This window comes from Mytilus californianus, unplaced genomic scaffold (genome assembly GCF_021869535.1).
Source record: "Mytilus californianus isolate M0D057914Y unplaced genomic scaffold, xbMytCali1.0.p SCAF_3, whole genome shotgun sequence".
In the NCBI taxonomy this organism is placed as follows: domain Eukaryota; kingdom Metazoa; phylum Mollusca; class Bivalvia; order Mytilida; family Mytilidae; genus Mytilus; species Mytilus californianus.
The window spans coordinates 98,031,982-98,051,415 of NW_026262679.1; the positions used below are offsets into that span (position 1 = coordinate 98,031,982).

Sequence of the window (19,434 nt, forward strand, 5' to 3'; positions counted from 1 at the left end):
TTGGCCTAAAGTTGATTGTTGTCTTGACTCTGGGGCACTAAATCATTTATTGGGAAATAACTCTAGGACAATAGGTCCGGGTACACAGTTATCGCCCTTTGATTTTCGTTGTCCACGAATATAGTCCCTAGTGTGGACAGTGTGTTACTTGTCGATTTTTTTTATACCCCTTCCAAATTTATTTCTCCATGTTTTATGACTCACATAGTAAGTAGGGGGGTGAAATGACACTGTAAAAAAATTTGGGTCATGAATTTTAAAGTAAAGTAGTGATTTGGTCCAGCTGAAAAATGTTAAAAATTAGCACTTCGGAAGCTGTCAAAAGATTTGAAGACCCCCTTAACATGAAATTGTCCATATTTTGAGTTAGAGCTGATGAAGTTTTCTATAATTTTGATATAATTTGTCCCAAAAGTAGTACACCACACTGTAAAAATATTATTGAGAAAGCGCAGGTGGGATTTTTTTAATTTTCATTTATTGTCTAAAAGAAATGCACTACGAAATAACTGTGTACTCGGACCAATAAGAAAACCGCAAATAATGAAAAAAAGCATGGACAGAGTTAAATTTAGCCACTGAAGGATGCATGAACTTAAATACACAATATCATAATAGTTTTACCAGTTTTTTTTATTATTTCTCTAGTATACCAGAAGCCTTAAGAACTTCAGTGCAGAACAGCCACATCAACATGCTATATATTACACATCTGTACTGATGTCAGAATTTATGTGGACCAAAGATGAATTATTACAGTGTGTTGAGGGTAAGCATAAATGTAATTTTGGCTTTATAGTTATTATTCACAGCTTGAATTTTCAAATTCTTAACCATAAAAATGGCATAATCATGAGCTCTTTTGTGTATTAGGGCTGTTCCATAAAAACATACATGGTACCCAGGGAAGGCACTTTCATAATTTGGTAACCTGCACCTAAAGAGGCAAATTTAGAATTTTAATTACATTACCACTGTACTTGACATCCACCCATAGTAGAGATTTTAAAGTGCCTTCCCTGTGTCCCATGTATGTTTTTATGGAACAGCCCTATGATATTAACCATTTTTAACATAGCTTAATTTAAAATTATGGTATTGTTAGTCTTTTTTTTATCTTTTTTTTTTTATCAAAATTTATGGTTTTTTTTTAATATTTGAGGGATCTTCATGGAAGTGGTTATGACTGCCTATGCAGATGGGTCAATATCCTTAATTGATTTTCCATAGGGGGTAATGGTAACATTTTTTCCTGTAGCTCAGCCCATATCATAAACTTGGATATGTATGATGGCTAGTTTCGAAGCTGAGACATTTTCACATTTGTGGTTAAATTTTTGGGGTACGAAGTGAGATTACTTTTCTGTAAATTAGCATACCCCAAAAATCCTTTCGTGATGCGGCTAAAAAATCCCTTTTTTAACACAATAAGTTCTTTGAAAATTTAATACTTTGAACACATTTAATAACTCCATAGTTTTTACACATTTATTCTATAGTCCTCTTCTTTCCAGATCAACACAAATGGTTAAGCTCAGTCACTTGTTAAAAATAGAAACATGTCCAATATCACTACACAGAGATTTTTTGTTTACACACAACATTTGAGTTCCTCATTTTGAGGCGCATTAGGGATATTGATCCAGGTCAGAATAGCTCAGTAGCATGATGCAAGTGTTTGCTTAAATGTTTTTGTGTGCTTGCCTAAAGGTAGGGGATGCAATCCCTACCACACAACCAAATTTTTAAAGTTAGTCTTTGCTGCTTCTTTATTTTGGAGTAAAAACAGAAACTGTTTTGATTGGAATCATAATAATGTATCTCAGTATGCAGACATGTCATGTCATGCTGCAATATTTTATGTAGTAAGCCAGTATGTTAAAAATATAACTCAGCATTATCACATTAACATGCTGGTGTACCTAATATGAATGTCAGTCAAGCACTTGACTTAAAAGTTAATGTTATACATGATGTATATAGTGAATCAGTTGGGTCTTTTTTTCAATGTTCTAAAAGAGTTTCCAGATTTATAAGTAACATTTTATTATATCAGTGCATTAAAAAACAAATGAGTATCACTATTTCTAATTTAAAAGCTGTGGCCATTTTCATGGGTCTAGCATATCTACATCTTACTTCTAGATCAATATCAGTAATGGCTGTTGATAACTTTAGAATGTTCATGTTTATATTCCAGAGATGACAGTAGAGAAGCTAGATGCCTTTATACCTCAGTTATTATCTAAATTATATATAGAAGGACTTATATATGGAAATGTAACAAAGCAGGTTGGTTGTCTTTAATTTTTAGCTCACCCGGCCCATAGGACCAAGTGAGCTTTTCTCATCACTTGGCGTCCGTCGTCCGTTAACTTTTACAAAAATCTTCTCCTCTGAAACTACTTGGCCAAATTTAACCAAACTTGGCCACAATCATCATTGGGGTATCTAGTTTAAAAAATGTGTCCAGTGACACGGCCAACCAACCAAGATGGCCGCCATGGCTAAAAATAGAACATAGGGGTAAAATGTAGATTTTGGCTTATATCTCTGAAACCAAAGCATTTAGAGCAAATCTGACAATAAAATTGTTTATCAGGTCAAGATCTATCTGCCCTGAAATTTTCAGATGAATCAGACAACCTGTTGATGGGTTGCTGCCATTGAATTGGTAATTTTAAGGAAATTTTGCCGTTTTTGGTTATTGTCTTGAATATTATTATAGATAGAGATAAACTGTAAACAGCAATAATGTTCAGCAAAGTAAGATCTACAAATAAGTCAACTTGACCAAAATGGTCAGTTGACCCCTTAAGGAGTTATTGCCTTTTATAGTCAATTTTTAACCATTTTTCGTAAATTTTTGTAATCTTTTACAAAAATCTTCTCCTCTGAAAGTACTAAGACAAATTTAACCAAACTTGTCCACAATCATCATTAGGGATGCTATAAACAGTTTCGTATAAAAAACTAGGGGTTATTCCCCGACTAAAAATAACCATGGAGGGAAATCCCTTTTTATTCATATAATTGGTGAAAAAGTATCATGTTTTTTGTATTTGATTGTAAAAATTAGTTAATTAGCTTTCAAATTAAACAGGTTGAATGATTAAAATAATTTTAAAAATAAGATTAAATATTCATGTTTTGAGGGGAGACAACACTGTAAACATCCTGTTTTTTTGGCAGTGAAAATTGAAAACTTATTTGCAGCCACTGTAGCTCTTTTCGAAGCAGGAAACCGTACCCTGAAACAAGATTTTTATTAAAGGCCAGGTAAAAACCTATGAATTTCATACAGTTTTGATTATGGGAAATGTGCCTGTATCATGTTTACATGGGTATGCACATGACCTGATTTCAGGTTTTTTATGTTCAGATTAGGCAACTTTTTCCCCATTTTCTCTGGATAGAACTTTTTTACTATATTAAAAAGTACAGTATATTATTATTTCAATATAAACTAGAGAAAATTCTGATTCCAGTAATATCTAGTTTTATACAAGTATCTTTATTAACCATTCCACCACTAAGGGTCACTTAGGCATGGTCCCTTAAAATATGACGTCATAGAAAAAAACTGTTGATTGCACCCTAGGGTATCTAGTTTAAAAAATGTGTCCGATGACCCCGGCCGCAAACCAAGATGGCGGACATGGCTAAAAAATAGTACATCGGGTAAAATGCCGTATTTGGCTCATATCTCTGAAACCAAAGCATTTAGAGCAAATCTGTCAGGATAAAATTGTTCATTAGGTCAAGATCTATCTGCCCTTAAATTTTCAGACCAATCAGGCAACACGTTGTTGGGTTGCTGCTCCTGAATTGGTAATTTTAAGAAAATTTTGCAGCTTTTGGTTATTATCTTGAATATTATTATAGATAGAGATAAACTGTAAACAGCAATAATGTACAGCAAAGTAAGATCTACAAATAAGTCAACATGACCAAAATGTCAATTGGCCCCTTAAGGAGTAATTGCCCTTTATAGTCAATTTTTATAATCTTCATAAATTTTGTAAATTTTTGTAAATTTTTACAAAATATTTTCCACTGTTACTACTGGGCCAAGTTCTTTATAGACAGAGATAATTGTAAGCAGCAAGAATGTTCAGTAAAGTAAGATCTACAAACACATCACCATCACCAAAACACAATTTCGTCATGAATCCATCTGTGTCCTTTGTTTAATATGCACATAGACCAAGGTGAGCGACACAGGCTCTTTAGAGCCTCTAGTTAATTTAATGACACATTTGATATTTTAATGTAATATCATGAGACCTTGTTTTTTTTAATGAAAATTCTTTTCAGTAGTGTGTATTTTGTTCTCAAAATGGCCATGCCTGACATTTTTAACAGTTTAACACTTGTTCTTTTACAATTTTGGTTTTAATTATTGCAATGTTTATCCAGTAGCTTTTTATGGAGAATTAAAAACATTGCTTTATTTTCTAATTTGCAGGAATTAAAATGAATAGTTGGCCATTAAAGGTTACATTTCTGTAAATATCAACAATGCAATTTCCCATAGGAACTCCTTTTATGGCTAAAACTGTACCACTTTTACTATGAAGTTTTGAAAAAAATTATATCCTAGAATGGAAAGTTCATATGCACTATTTTTTTCAAAGGTCAAAATATAGGGCTGTGCGGCATATTTTCAATGTTTATATGCCCCGAACTTCTAAGAGTTTAAACTTATACTAAAATTCTGTACTACCCCTACCTTAACTTTAGGTTTTCAACAGATTTCAATTTCACCGCTATGCATATGTATATTTACTGGTAACATTCCCAAGTTATGTCTCTACGAGATGAAACATAGAGATCATATCTGGGAACCAGTATGTAAACAAAATTAATTATCTATGAATATTATATATCTCCCCAAAATAGACGTGGTTTGTGAAATAGCTGTATTTACAAAGTGCAACCTATAGGTTGTCAATGAAACCATTGTAAAAAGCAACAAAATGTTTTTTGAAAAAGATGAAAGTGTTTTAGCTTGAACAGAATTTTAAGAACATTGTGATAGGATATTTTTAGGACATCATGTTTTAAGAAGCTTTGAATAATTTGGATATTGTGCAATTTATTTAAAATTAAATTAAGGATTTCTATCTTGTAATGTTGTTGGACCATTAAGATCATCTTTTATGAAATACGAAATAGGAAAAATACATGAATATAGAAGATACAACTTCAATTTTGATATAATTCATTGTCTAGTCAATTCAAAAAATCTATGTAGAGAAAGTGTTCTCTTTATTCTGCTTGATTGTATAATATACTAACAAAAGTTACGAAGCTATTGTATTTTACAGGGAGCATTAGATATTGTTGACACAGTAGAATCTATACTGACGACTAAATGTAACACTAAGCCATTATTGCCTAGTCAGACAAAAAGACTTAGAGAGTTACAACTGCCTGATGGTTAGTTTATTTTCTCATTGTTCTCATTGAATTATATGTTTACAAAATATACATATCTTAAAAAGCTGTGATATAAAAATAGACTAACAGAAAAACTGTCTATAACACAAATTATTTTTAGAATTACTTGAAGAAAGCTTGGGAGTTTGGTTTTTAGAGCAAAAGTCCTTCTATCAGAAAATTAATTAAGATTTGGTTGTAACCCCATGTACTTGAAGATTAGGGTTTCCATACAAAATTGAACTGAAACGATATTGATCTTACCTCTATACAGTAAAAGTATATTAATTATCAACAAACAATATGATAGGGTCAGGACAATAATAACACAATACCTAAATATCTCTTCAAGTGACAGCTTAGTAAACCGGAATCTTTCTATTATACTATAGGTATGTGCCTATCCAAGTATTAATTTCTAATAGTGAAAAATCAAAGGTTTAGTAATATAAAAAACTTCCAGTTAAAGACGCCAATTATCATAAGTATCAGATTATTTGTTTAACAAGTTGCAATTTATAGGAAGATAATCTAGTCATTCATGTACTTCTTTTTTTATTCAGGCTCATCATTTGTTTATCATGAAAAGAATCATGTCCACAAAAGTTCTAGTATAGAGGTATACTATCAATGTGGATTACAACAGACACAGCCTAACATGTTACTGGAAATGTTTGTACAGATTATAGCTGAACCTTGTTTTGATATCCTGAGAACAAAAGAACAGTTAGGTAAGTTTTTATACGACCGCAAAAATTTTTGCGGTCGTATATTGGTATGACGTTGGCGTCGTCGGCGTCGTCCGAAGACACATTGGTTTTCGCACTCTAACTTTAGTTTAAGTGAATGGATCTCTATGAAATTTTACCGTAAGGTTCAATACCACAAAAGGAAGGTTGGGATTGATTTTGGGGGTTATGGTACCAACAGTTAAGGAATTAGGGGCCAAAAATAATCATTTTTGTAACTTCCAGACATAACTTGTGTGTTAGTGTATGGATCTCTCTGACATTGTACCACAAGGTTCCATATCACAAAGGGAATGCTGGGATTGATTTTGGGGGTAATTGCCTCAAAATATTAGGAATTAGGGGCAAAAAACAAGCATTTTTCTAGTTTCATGACAATAACTTGTGTGAAAGTGTATGGATCTTTCTGAAATTGTACTACAAGGTTCCATATCACAAAGGGAAAGCTGGAATTGAGTTTAGGGGTAATTGCCCGAAACGTTTAGGAATAAGGGGCCAAAAATAAGCATTTTTCTAGTTTCCAGACAATAACTTGTGTTCAAGTGTATGGATCTCTCTGAAATTGTCCTGCAAGGTACCATACCACAAAGGGAAGGCTGGGATTGAGTTTGGGGGTGATGAATCATATGGGGGTTCTAAAAATTGGGGGGGGGGGGGATTTTTTTTTTTTTCATTTTTTCCTTTTTTTTTTCTTTTAAAATTTTCCATTTTAAGTTGGTTATTTCTGATTTATATTTAAAAGCAAATAATAATGATATGGTAGGAGATACACACCAAACAGGATGTGTAAATTATTATATAATAAGTATTGTGCAATAGCAAGAAATTTTCAATTGCACAGTATTGCACAATAGCAAGAAATCTTCAATTGCACAGTATTGCGCAATAGCAAGAAATCTTCAATTGCACAGTATTGCGCAATAGCAAGATATATCCAATAGCACAATATTGCGCAATAGCAAGAAATTGTCAATTGTGCAGTATTGCGCAATAGCAAGAAATATTCAATTGCACAGTATTGTGCAAAAGAAGATACTTCGTATAAATTGCTTATTTCTTGACCAATTTCAATGGGGTTTTATTCTTGAATTCTTGGGATTCTTTAATATGCTGAATCTAACCGTGTATTAAGTTTTTGCATTTTGTGCCCCGTTTTTAAATTGGTCCACATTGAGGTCCAAAGGGTCCAAAATTAAACTTTGTTTGATTTCATCAAAAATTTAATTATTGGGGTTCTTTGATATGCCGAATCTAACCGTGTATTTAGATTCTTAATTTTTGGTTCCGTTTTCAAATTGGTCTATATTAAGGTACAAAGGGTCCAAAATTAAACTAAGTTTGATTTTAACAAAAATTGAATTCTTAGGGTTCTTTGATATGCTGAATCTAAACATGTATTTAGATTTTTGATTATGGGCCCAGTTTTCAAGTTGGTCCAAATCGGGGTCCAAAATTAAACTTTGTTTGATTTCAACAAAAATTGAATATATGGGGTTCTTTGATATGCTGAATCTAACCATGTATTTAGATTTTTGATTTTTGGGCCCCGTTATCAACTTTGTCCACATTGAGGTCAAAAGGGTCCAAAATTAAACTTTGTTTGATTTCATCAAAAATTGAATTCTTGGGGTTCTTTGATATGCTGAATCTAACCATGTATTTAGATTTTGGATATTGGACCATAATAGGTGAATGTCCAATTTAAAATTTTTAAGTTCTTAGACCACATTCATTCTGTGTCAGAAACCTATGCTGTGTCAAATATTTAATCACAATCCAAATTCAGAGCTGTATCAAGCTTGAATGTTGTGTCCATACTTGCCCCAACTGTTCAGGGTTCGACCTCTGCGGTCGTATCAAGCTGCGCCCTGCGGAGCATTTTATTGTAACATAATATTATATTAGTCCTGATTAAAGTGGAAGTATGTTTTAATAGCCTTCTAACAAAAGAATGGTTAGATTGATTTATTTAACTGATGAAGCATGATACATTGTGTCTTAAACTCTGTTCATGGCATCAACAAAAAAATTAGTATATGTATGTAAGACTCGGAGGTGCAATGGGGACGCTAAAGTGTACCCTGGTCAGGCTGAAGTGTGGTGGTCTTTTGCAAAATGTGATGGTCCTTTTGCTGATGTGCAATTTTCTATATGACGCATGATTGCTAGTTAAAAATCTGCAGATGTGTAATTATTATAAAAAAAGTAGATTTTTTATTAGATGGAATTCGCGCTTATTATTGTCCATAAAATATTTATGCCATTTTGGTTTTGATGATATGTATGTATATGGATGAAATAAAAGAATTGTTAAAGGAATGATCATCCTGTTTTAAGCCTGTTTACCATACAAATTAGGATTATATGACAAACGTATACTGTTTAACTAGCATCTGTTAGTACCCTGCTATATTATGGTTTCATCGATACCAAGTTTGCATATATGCCTATAGAAAGTTTGTACTTTCTTGAACATTTGAATTGGGGGAAATCCACTAAAATTGGATTCCCATGAATAATATTGAGTCCACAGTACTTAGAAAAAGTGTCAGTGTTTGCAAAAGGAAAATAACATTTTATTAAGTTGCTGCGTCCACAGCCTTTTTATATAGTTTTACCCTTGTCCTTCATACCGCAACAAACAGTTATACAGGCTTTTTTCTAAACGCCTTCACATATTGAGCTGTTTTTTAGTATGTGAGTCTGCTATGATGAGTAACAGATCGAGTTTACGTTTGGTTCCGCTCCACTGATTTTTGTCATAATGACGTGCTTTGGACTTTGAAATTTTCCACTCCTGAAAATGGCTTTACGCTTTTTTTATGAGCGGGGCCATTTGTGTCGTTCCAACACATCTAGTTATGGATTTATCTTCATTTTTATGATAAAATTATTTTTATTTATGCAAACATTGAATAATCTATCTGTAAAATAAAAGTTTTGTATTATAACCTTTTTGATTAACAACCATTTAATTTGATTAACAACAATTGAATTTGATAAATTGCTGTACTGAGATTGAGATTAATAATTTCTTATTTCCAGGTTATATAGTATTCAGTGGAGTGAGAAGATCTAATGGTGTACAAGGACTGAGGGTTATAATACAGTCTGATAGATCTCCTGATTATGTAGAGAAAAGAGTAGAGGCATTCCTAAATAGCATGGATGTAAGTACAAAATTAAACACTGGGTATTGATACTAAAAAACATAGTTAACATTTTCACGGTAACTGATTTACAATGTGGATTCATTATTTTTGTTGGGGTACAAGTTTTTGTGGTTTTAAGGATAAAATTGAACTTCCAATTCAAATGTTTAATGAAATAAACATTTCCTATTATTTTGTATGTAGAATTTAGTACCCATGAAAATATAATTTTTCTTGAATCCTTGGAAATTGGTACACACAGAATTAACTTTAATTTGTATTTATCTTAAAGCTAATTTAATATTTCTCAGTTGTTCAGGTTGCTTTGCTTTATGTGACCTTACCATAGATTTATTTAGGCACACCTGAGCAATTGACTACATGTCAGGTTTTAGACCAATAAGATCTTATTATTTAATCCACTTTTTAAGGCGATACAAGGTTCAGTTATTGGCGATATTTAAGAAATTTTATCCCTAAAAGCTGACATTCAGACTTGAAAGACTTAGGATTTGATCATTTACCACAGAGATCAGCGTGTCATGAATATTTCAATTATTTGATCAAATGATTATTATTTATACAACTATGACATCAAACAATACTATGTATTTAATTGGGCATTATTCCATAAGAAATGTAACCAAAAATACTTGTGTCTTATGTGTCTTCTTTCATAAGACTTTTATATTGGATTACGATATGGAATCTCTCTTTTATCCCTGACAATATGCATCATACATTATGTTTCAAAAGCCTTCATGTGATTTCAAACCTGTAATTTTCACACAGGACTATATCAAAGATATGACAGAAGAAGCATTCCAAAAACATTTGAAAGCTCTGGTGTCCAAACGTATGGAGAAACCTAAAAAGATATCAGGACAAAATTCAAGATACTGGTCCGAAATATTATCTCAACAGTATAATTTTGACAGAGGTAAGAATAAAAACCCACAAGAAATATAAGCCACCATTTGCATTTGGGGTTGTGAGTTTGAACCCATCAAGTGGCAGGTGCATTCCACTCCAATCTTAATTGACAAGAATTTTCAGTTTTCCTCCCAAAGGTCTGTGTTTCTCTCTGGCTACTCCGGCTTTCTCCACCAATAAAATCAGGCCGCCAGGATATAGCAAGACTGCTGAAAGTATCGTTTAACACCAACAATCAATCATTCAATCATTCAATCATAAATCTACAACTCCTTGAAAACTGCTTAACAAAATTCCAACAAAATTGTATAGATTTTTCTACTGGACATAAAGTGTTGCTCCTACTATTTTAATTTTCAATTTAGTGAATTTTAGGGGTTTCCCACATCAAAACATAGACTATGCTTATATCAGTTTGTTAATCTGCAAGTCCTTGAAAACAGCTTACAAAATTCCACCAAACTTACACCAATTCTTCTACAGGACATTAAAATTGTGCACATTTGAGTGATTTTTACCAAGACTTAAACATAGGCTTTGACATTTCTGCTTGCATCATTTTGAGAGGTCAGGAAACGAACATCTCTTTTTGAAACTCACACATTCACCTTTTTGTCTCAAGTTGAAAAAGCGAAACTTAGGCATGCTGTTTTTGGTGTAGGTGGCGGCATCAACAATGTATTAGTTTGAGATTAGGTCAGTTTATGGGGATTTGCTAGAGGTCAGTGATATTTGATGTGCAGTTGTATTAGCATTAGAACATCTCATTTCCATGGAGATTATGTATACTGACTTTGAACTTTAGCTTAGTTTACATGTATTAGTTTGTGATTAGGTCAGTTTAAGGGGAACCATTAGGTCCGAGTACACAGTTATCGTCCTTTCATTTTCGTTGTCCACAAATATAGTCCGTAGTGTGGACAGTGTGTTACTTGCCAATTTTTTTTATACCCCTTCCAAATTTATTTCTCCATGTTTTATGCCTCAAATAGCAAGTAGGGGGATAAAATTACACTGTAAAAAAATTTGGGTCATGAATTGTAAAGTAAAGTAGTGATTTGGTCTAGCTGATAAAGGTTAAAAATAAGCATTTCGGAAGCTGTCAAAAGATTTCAAGACCCCCTTAACATAAAATTGTCCATATTTTGAGTTAGAGCCGATGAAGTTTTCTATAATTTTGATATAATTTGTCTCAAAAGTAGTACAACACACTGTAAAAATATTATTGAGAAAGCGCAGGTGGGATTTTTTTAATTTTCATTTATTGTCTAAAAGAAATGCACTACGAAATAACTGTGTACTCGGACTATTACTAGTAGGTAAATGAAATTTTGTATGCAGATGTATTAGCATTAGCGTATCTCATTTTCATGGAGGTTATTTGGCTTTGCACCTTCAGTCATAGTACATTGACTTTGAATGATTTGCATAGTTTACATGTTTATATATTGCCATTTAAATTTCAACATTTGCACTATACTATCAAAATTACAAAACGTGGCACATATCTCTGTGTCAATAGTTTATTTAAGCAAACAATAAAAAAATATCTAATATCTTTTATGTAAAAATTATAATTATTTTCAGAAACTGTGGAAGTTGAATTTTTGAAAACTGTGAAGAAAGAAGATGTCTTTAGTTTTTTCAAAGTAAGAAGATATGTCATGTTATGTTTACATTCAATTATTTATTGTGATAAGAAAATTAGCATGAACTTTTTCATATGGTTTATTTTTTATTTGTCCACATGATTGTACTATTGTCAGAACAATTGTAAATAATTATACACTTGATAGGAGTAAGAAGATAAGTTGTGTTATGTATAGATTCTTAAATTTCTTGTGTTCAAAAGATTAATATGTTTTTATGCTCCCGCCGTAGCGGAGGGGGCATTAAGTTTTACCCTTGTCCGTCTGTACGTACGTCCCATAGTTGGTTTCCGTTCTCTTACTTTAGTTTGCCTCAACCAAATGTTATGAAACTTAAACACAATGCGTATTACCACAAAACACAGATCAAGTTTGAATTTTGGTGGCATCACTTCAACCATTCTAGAGTTATGCCCCTTTACAAATGGAAAAATTGCTGAATTTTTCCTTTCCGTTCTCTAACTTAAGTTTGCCTCAACCAAATGTTATGAAACTTATACACAATGCTTATTACCACAAAATATAGATCAAGTTTAAATTTTGGTGGTGTCACTTTAACAGTTTTAGAGTTATGCCCCTTTACAAATGGAAAAAATTGCTGATTTTTTGTTTCCGTTCTCTAACTTTAGTTTTCCTCAACCAAATGTAATGAAACTTATACACAATGCTTATTACCACAAAATACAGATCAAGATTGAGTTTTGGTGGTGTCACTTTAACCATTTTAGAGTTATGTCCCTTTACAAACTGAAAAATTGCTGTATTTTTCGTTTCCGTTCTCTAACTTAAGTTTGCCTCAACCAAATTTTATGAAACTTATACACAATACTTATTACTACAAAACTCAGATCAAGTACACATTTTGGTAGCGTCACTTTTACTGTTCTTCAGTTATGTTCCTTTATAACTTAATATGATATGCAAGCGGGGGCATCATCTGTGTCCCATGGACACATTCCTTGTTTATTTTAATAGTAATTTCCACTTATTTGTATATAGAATTATAATATTGTCAAAACTATTGTAAGGAAATTATACATCCCAAAGAAAGATCCTAACTTTTTATAAAAAAAATGAACTTGAATGAAAAGAAAATTCTGTCAACAGATATTTGGGGTATATATAAATGAGACAGCAACCAAACAACACAAATAACTTATATCAACAACCAAGATTCTTTAATGCACCAACTACTTTCATTATCAAATCTAACTCAACTTATTTGAACATTGAAGGAAAGGTTTCTGATTGCTATGGATTTATAATGAAAAGTCATTTACTCCATAATTCACCCACTTCCAGGTATTTGCACCATAATTTTAGATGCATGCAATTTGAGAATTTGTTTCAACAACAATACAGCAACCCAACAACTCCAGATCATCAGAAAGAATTATTGAATTTCCTGTTTTAATTTTTTATGCCCCAGTCGTAGCGGTGGGGGCATTAAGTTTTACCCTTGTCTGTCTGTACGTACGTCCCAAAATTGGTTTCCGTTCTCAAACTTGAGTTTGCCTCAACCAAATGTTATGAAACTTATACACAATGCTTATTACCACAAAACACAGATCAAGTTTGAATTTTGGTGGCGTCACTTTAACCGTTCTAGAGTTATGCCCTTTATAAATGGAAAAATTGCAAAATTTTTATTTTCTTCTAAATATCAAGTAATTTTTATACGAGGTCGTATATTGGTATGACGTTGTCGCTGTCGTCGTCGTCGTCATCCGAAGACACATTGGTTTTCTCACTCTTACTTTAGTTTAAGTGAATGGATCTCTATGAAATTTTACCATAAGGTTCAATACCACAAAAGGAAGGTAGGGATTGATTTTGGGGGTTATGGTACCAACAGTTAAGGAATTAGGGGCCAAAAATAAGCATTTTTGTAACTTCCAGACATAACTTGTGTGTTAGTGTATGGATCTCTCTGACATTGTACCACAAGGTTCCATATCACAAAGGGAATGCTGGTATTGATTTTGGGGGTAATTGCCTCAAAATTTTAGGAATTAGGGGACAAAAAAGGGACAAAAAACAAGCATTTTTCTAGTTTCATGATAATAACTTGTGTGTAAGTGTATGGATCTTTCTGAAATTTTACTACAAGGTTCCATATCACAAAGGGAAAGCTGGAATTGAGTTTGGGGGTAATTGCCCTAAACATTTAGGAAAAAGGGGCCAAAAAGGGCCAAAAATAAGCATTTTTCTATTTCCAGACAATAACTTGTGTTCAAGTGTATGAATCTCTCTGAAATTGTACTGCAAGGTACCATATCACAAAGGGAAGGCTGGGATTGATTTTGGGGGTAACTGCCTCAAAATTTTAAGAATAAGGGGCAAAAAAGGGGGAAAAAACAAGCATTTTTCTAGTTTCATGACAATAACTTGTGTGTAAGTGTATGGATCTTTATGAAATTGTACTACAAGATTCCATATCACAAAGAGAAAGCTGGGTTTGAGTTTTGGGGTAATTGCCCTAAACGTTTGGGGCCAAAAAGGGGCCTAAAAACAAGCATTTTTCTAGTTTCCAGACAATAACTTGTGTTCAAGTGTATGGATCTCTCTGAAATTGTACTGCAAGGTACCATACCACAAAGGGAAGGTTGGGATTGAGTTTGGGGGTGATGAATCATAAGGGGGTTCAAAAAATTTGTGGGAGGGATTTTTGTTTTCTTTAAAATTTTCCATTTTAAATTGGTTATTTCTGATTTATATATAAAAGCAAATAATAATGATATGTTTTGAATAGGTAAATTAAAAAATTTTAAGTTCTTAGACCACATTCATTGTGTGTCAGAAACCTATACTGTGTCAAATATTTAATCACAATCCAAATCCAGTGCTGTATCAAGCTTGAATGTTGTGTCCATACTTGCCCAAACTGTTCAGGGTTCGACCTCTGCGGTCGTATCAAGCTGCGCACAGCGAAGCATTTTATTAAAATTGGAGTTATCTTCCTTTGTCCATGATTATAGTTGATTCACTAAAAATCAATGCTTTATACAATGCAATGTTTAATTTTGACTTCCACTGATAAAACACAGATCAAGTTGAATTTGGGTAGTGTCGCTTTAACCATTATTGAGTTATGCCCCTTTATAAATGGAAAGATTGCAAAATGTTTAGTTTCCATTCTGTTACTTAAGTTTTCCCCAACCCTAAACACAATATTCAATACCACAAAACTAAGATCAAGTACAATTTTTTTGTTTCCGTTTTCGAACTTTAGTTTGCTTCAACCAAATGTTATGAAACTTATACACAATGCTTATTACTACATAATACAGATTAAGTAAGAAATTTGGTGGCAACACTTTTACCATTCTTGAGTTATGTCCCTTTATAAACACAAAAATTGCTGAATTTTTCGTTTCTATTCTCTACTTAAGTTAGCCTCAACCAAATGTTATGAGACTTACACACAATGCTTATTACCACAAAACTCAGATCAAGTTCAAATTTGGGTACCGTCACTTTTATCGTTCTTCAGTTATGCCCTTTATAACTATATGATATGCAAGCAGGGGCATCATCTGTGTCCACATGTGGACACTACCCACATTTTTTAATAAAAAAAATCCTTTAATATAGTTAAATGCTGTAATCATCAAGGGGTAGGGGGTTACTTTGAAATTTCTTACCAGAAATATCTTTCAATAATATATAAAACTATGCATTGTATATTTTAGGATAGAATAGCTGTAGGTGCTCCGTACAGGAAGAAGTTTTCTATTCATGTTGTTTCCTCCGTCAATGGAGAACAACAAACAACAGAAACAAATGGAGAACAACAGACAACAGAAACTACAGATGATGGGAACAATCTGCTGCCCTCTCCAGAACTACCTCAGGTAATTATGTTACCTTTGAAAATGACTCTGTTTGAGAAAATTTCAATCAAGGTTTTCCTAAAGCTTTTAGGTCCGAAAAACTTCACAAACTCATCGTATCTTGATATCTTCTCCAAAATATGCTGAATTTTGAAACTATAATATTTATGTATGATTGTCATTTTGTTTATTTTCTTTTGTTTCCTATTCTGACATTGGACTCGGACTTCTCTTATACTGAGTTTTACTGTGCGTACTGTTGTGCGTTTGTTTTTTCTACATTGGCTAGAGGTATAGGGGGAGGGTTGAGATCTCAAAAAACATGTTTAACCCCCCCGCATGTTTGCGCCTGTCCCAAGTCAGGAGCCTCTGGCCTTTGTTAGTCTTGTATCATTTTTTATTTTATTTTCCTGTGTATAATTTGGAGTTTAGTATGAAGTCCATTATCACTGAACTAGTATACATATTTGTTTAGGGGCCAGCTGAAGGACGCCTCCGGGTGCGGGAGTTTCTCGCTGCATTGAAGACCCATCGGTGGCCTTTGGCTGTTGTCTGCTCTATGGTCGGGTTGTTGTCTCTTTGACACATTCCCCATTTCCATTCTCAATTTTATAAGGAAGAGATTTGTTTTACCTAGCATTAAGGCTCTTAAACTGGATCCTTTTAAGAAACAAATAGTGGCCTTTTGTGATATATTATGAAAAATTTGAAACTTAAGGCCTTATTTTGAAAAAAAAAAGTGAGCCCTGTCCTTTGTAGACTATACTCTAATGTTTATTTTAAGGAGAATTTCAATGATTGTCTTTTTCAGCCTATGGTTGTGACCAGTGTAGCAGAGTTCAAAAGAGACATGGGACTTTATCCATTACCAAGGCCTTATATAGACCTACAGAAAGCTAGATCTAAATTATGATAAATTTATTGATAGGAAGAATAGTTGTGATGAAAATAGAAGACCTAATGAAACTTTACTTTGTGATTCAACTCTAGTTGAGTTTTAAAAAGCACTTGGTGAAATTTTACCTTCAAATGAAAAAAGCTTTTATTTTTCTGTTAACATCATCAACAATTCTGTAATATCTTATATAATCAAAATTGATTAATTATTTGATTTCAGTTTGTTTTCTTAAATATACAATATGTATTAAAATAAATTACAATAAAACAATCCAGTTTGCAGTCTCAATACTGCTTGTTTCAGTGGAATATTTTTATCACTTGTGCACAATTTTAAGCAAAAGTTAATTTTAGAGAAGTATAACTTCTAGGTAATTGGAGTTGAACCATTGGTAAATTTAAAGGGTTGCCTGTAAGATAAGAAAGAGTCCCGTCTACATCTGGCAAGCAAATATCACTTTTCATATTTCATGAATGACAACTGGGCAGTGTGTGTCTAGTCAGTTAAGTGTGTTTAATGTTTGTAGTGAGAATGAAATGATGGTTGGAATAAGACCCGGAGCAAATTGGACATAAACATTAATGTTATACACTCACATTTTTACTTATGAAATATCCCATCAACAACCAAGGTATTTTGGTATGCTGTTGACCATCTCCTTTTCATGTGCATGTTATTAAGATTAAGATTGATGCAAAAGAAATGGCTATTAAATTCCTTGGATTCATTAGAAATTGTTTAATGAATTAAGGTAACAGGCACTAAAACTGAATAATTTATGCAAAGTATAGGTTCAGAAATTAAATAACTATAGTGTTAACTAGAGACTCCTTTCCCTTTTGATAGAGTTTTGATGATGTATTACCTAGACCAATATCACAACTTTCAACTGTTGATGTACAATGGAGGAAATTAAGAAGGTCTTATTATTTTTTAATTTTTTTTTTAAATATTGCATACTGATGTATGTTTATGTGATTTTAGGAATTTATTAAATGTTTTTATTATTGTGAAAAATATGTCATTATTACTATGGCATTAATTAGAAGTTGTATTTGTAATTCTGATTGCATTTATTGATTTCAGCATTTCACTAAATTGCATAAAGTACCCCCTCATTGGTCTCTGTGATCAACATTGGTAAATGCAGTTTAGGTAGCTGTATACTTTATGTATACCCCTCATACTCTTTTACTTATACACAATAATTTTTGAATTAACAGTACTTTTGTATATGACTTTTTTTTTTTTATATATTTTTGCCTTATATGAAATTGTATTTGTAACTGGATTTCATACATGCACTTAAACAGATAATTATCATTTTATAATTTTGGTGCATCTGAAGTTGTTTACTGGTTTTACCTTCACCAGGAACATCCAAACTCAAACACTTGAAAGCCAATGATGTTTAAATACCTTAAAATGTTAGGCGTATATGACCAACAGAGACCTATGTATGGTTGGGCAAAATCAAATGGCAAAATAAATTATATCATTAATAAGTAATGTTTGTAACCTATTATATATCATTAATAAGTATGTTTGTAACCTATTATATGGTCAGATTATCACTTCTGAAGACAGTACCTTCATATATACGACAGTAGTCTAGAACTGATAGTTACAGTTGTGTAACAGTGATAAAATCATCTAAAACACATGTCTAGAACTACTTGTTACAGTAAATTAGTTGATCTAAACACATGTCTAGAACTACTTGTTACAGTAAATTAGTTTATCTAAACATGTCTAGAACTACTTGTTTCGGTAAATTAGTTGATCTAAACACATGTCTAGAACTACTTGTTACAGTAAATTAGTTGATCTAAACACATGTCTAGAACTACTTGAAACAGTAAATTAGTTGATCTAAACACATGTCTAGAACTACTTGTTACAGTAAATAAGTTGATCTAAACACATGTCTAGAACTACTTATTACAGTAAGTTAGTTGATCTAAACACATGTCTAGAACTACTTGTTACAGTAAATTAGTTGATCTAAACACATGTCTAGAACTACTTATTACAGTAAGTTAGTTGATCTAAACACATGTCTAGAACTACTTGTTACAGTAAATTAGTTGATCTAAACACATGTCTAGAACTACTTGTTACAGTAATCAAGTTACATATCAATAATCAAATGGCTCATTATAAGTTCAGAAAATCTTCTGTTTGTTCTGAAGGATTGAGGGGGGTGTTTGGCATAATCACAAAGTCAATATAAAAAAACCTTATTTATTTTATTATGCTCTGAAAATGGCATTATGTTTTCTTGTCTGTGTGTCCCTCCATCAGTCTGTCTCTCGTATGGGGTTAAAGTTGTGCTTTAGGGTAGTTTATGTCACATTAACTTGAAATTTAGTACACATGTTCAATATAAAGTTAACTGTTTAATGCTACTGTATGCCAAATTAGAGTTTGAACCAGATTTCACAGTTCCCTGAACAAGGAAATATGAGTGATTAAAGTTCTGTTTTGACTTAGTATTCATAGTTCACTGAACATGGAAATGTAATGTGAAACTTTACTGGACATGGAAGAATTCACTGAACATGGAAATGTAATAGAGAGAGAAACAGGCATTGTGTTCTTGATAAATCAATTTGAGATATAAATAAATGAAATAGGATCACATTTAACACAATGTACTTTGTGAAGTTATTTTGTACAAATTACAATCATAAATGAAAATAAGCAAAACAGTGCTCCTTCATAAATGAAAAACAAATATATTCAGAAATTGATATCTGAAAATCAGTTTCAAGAACA

At 32.4% G+C, this 19,434-nt stretch overlaps 1 protein-coding gene across 1 annotated transcript in view; it reads left to right on the plus strand.

Moving 5' to 3' along the window:
* LOC127733288 (insulin-degrading enzyme-like) overlaps positions 1 to 18,212 on the plus strand; it is a 58,624-nt gene extending 40,412 nt beyond the window's left edge. Inside the window, exons 20-28 of the mRNA XM_052242642.1 lie at positions 649 to 769; positions 2,201 to 2,292; positions 5,331 to 5,442; positions 6,006 to 6,173; positions 9,237 to 9,361; positions 10,136 to 10,283; positions 11,864 to 11,925; positions 15,618 to 15,779; positions 16,570 to 18,212. Of these exons, the coding sequence (XP_052098602.1) occupies positions 649 to 769; positions 2,201 to 2,292; positions 5,331 to 5,442; positions 6,006 to 6,173; positions 9,237 to 9,361; positions 10,136 to 10,283; positions 11,864 to 11,925; positions 15,618 to 15,779; positions 16,570 to 16,671 (1,092 nt within the window). The 3' untranslated portion in view covers positions 16,672 to 18,212. The remainder of the gene's footprint in view (positions 1 to 648; positions 770 to 2,200; positions 2,293 to 5,330; positions 5,443 to 6,005; positions 6,174 to 9,236; positions 9,362 to 10,135; positions 10,284 to 11,863; positions 11,926 to 15,617; positions 15,780 to 16,569) is intronic.
* Positions 18,213 to 19,434: the final 1,222 nt, after the last annotated feature.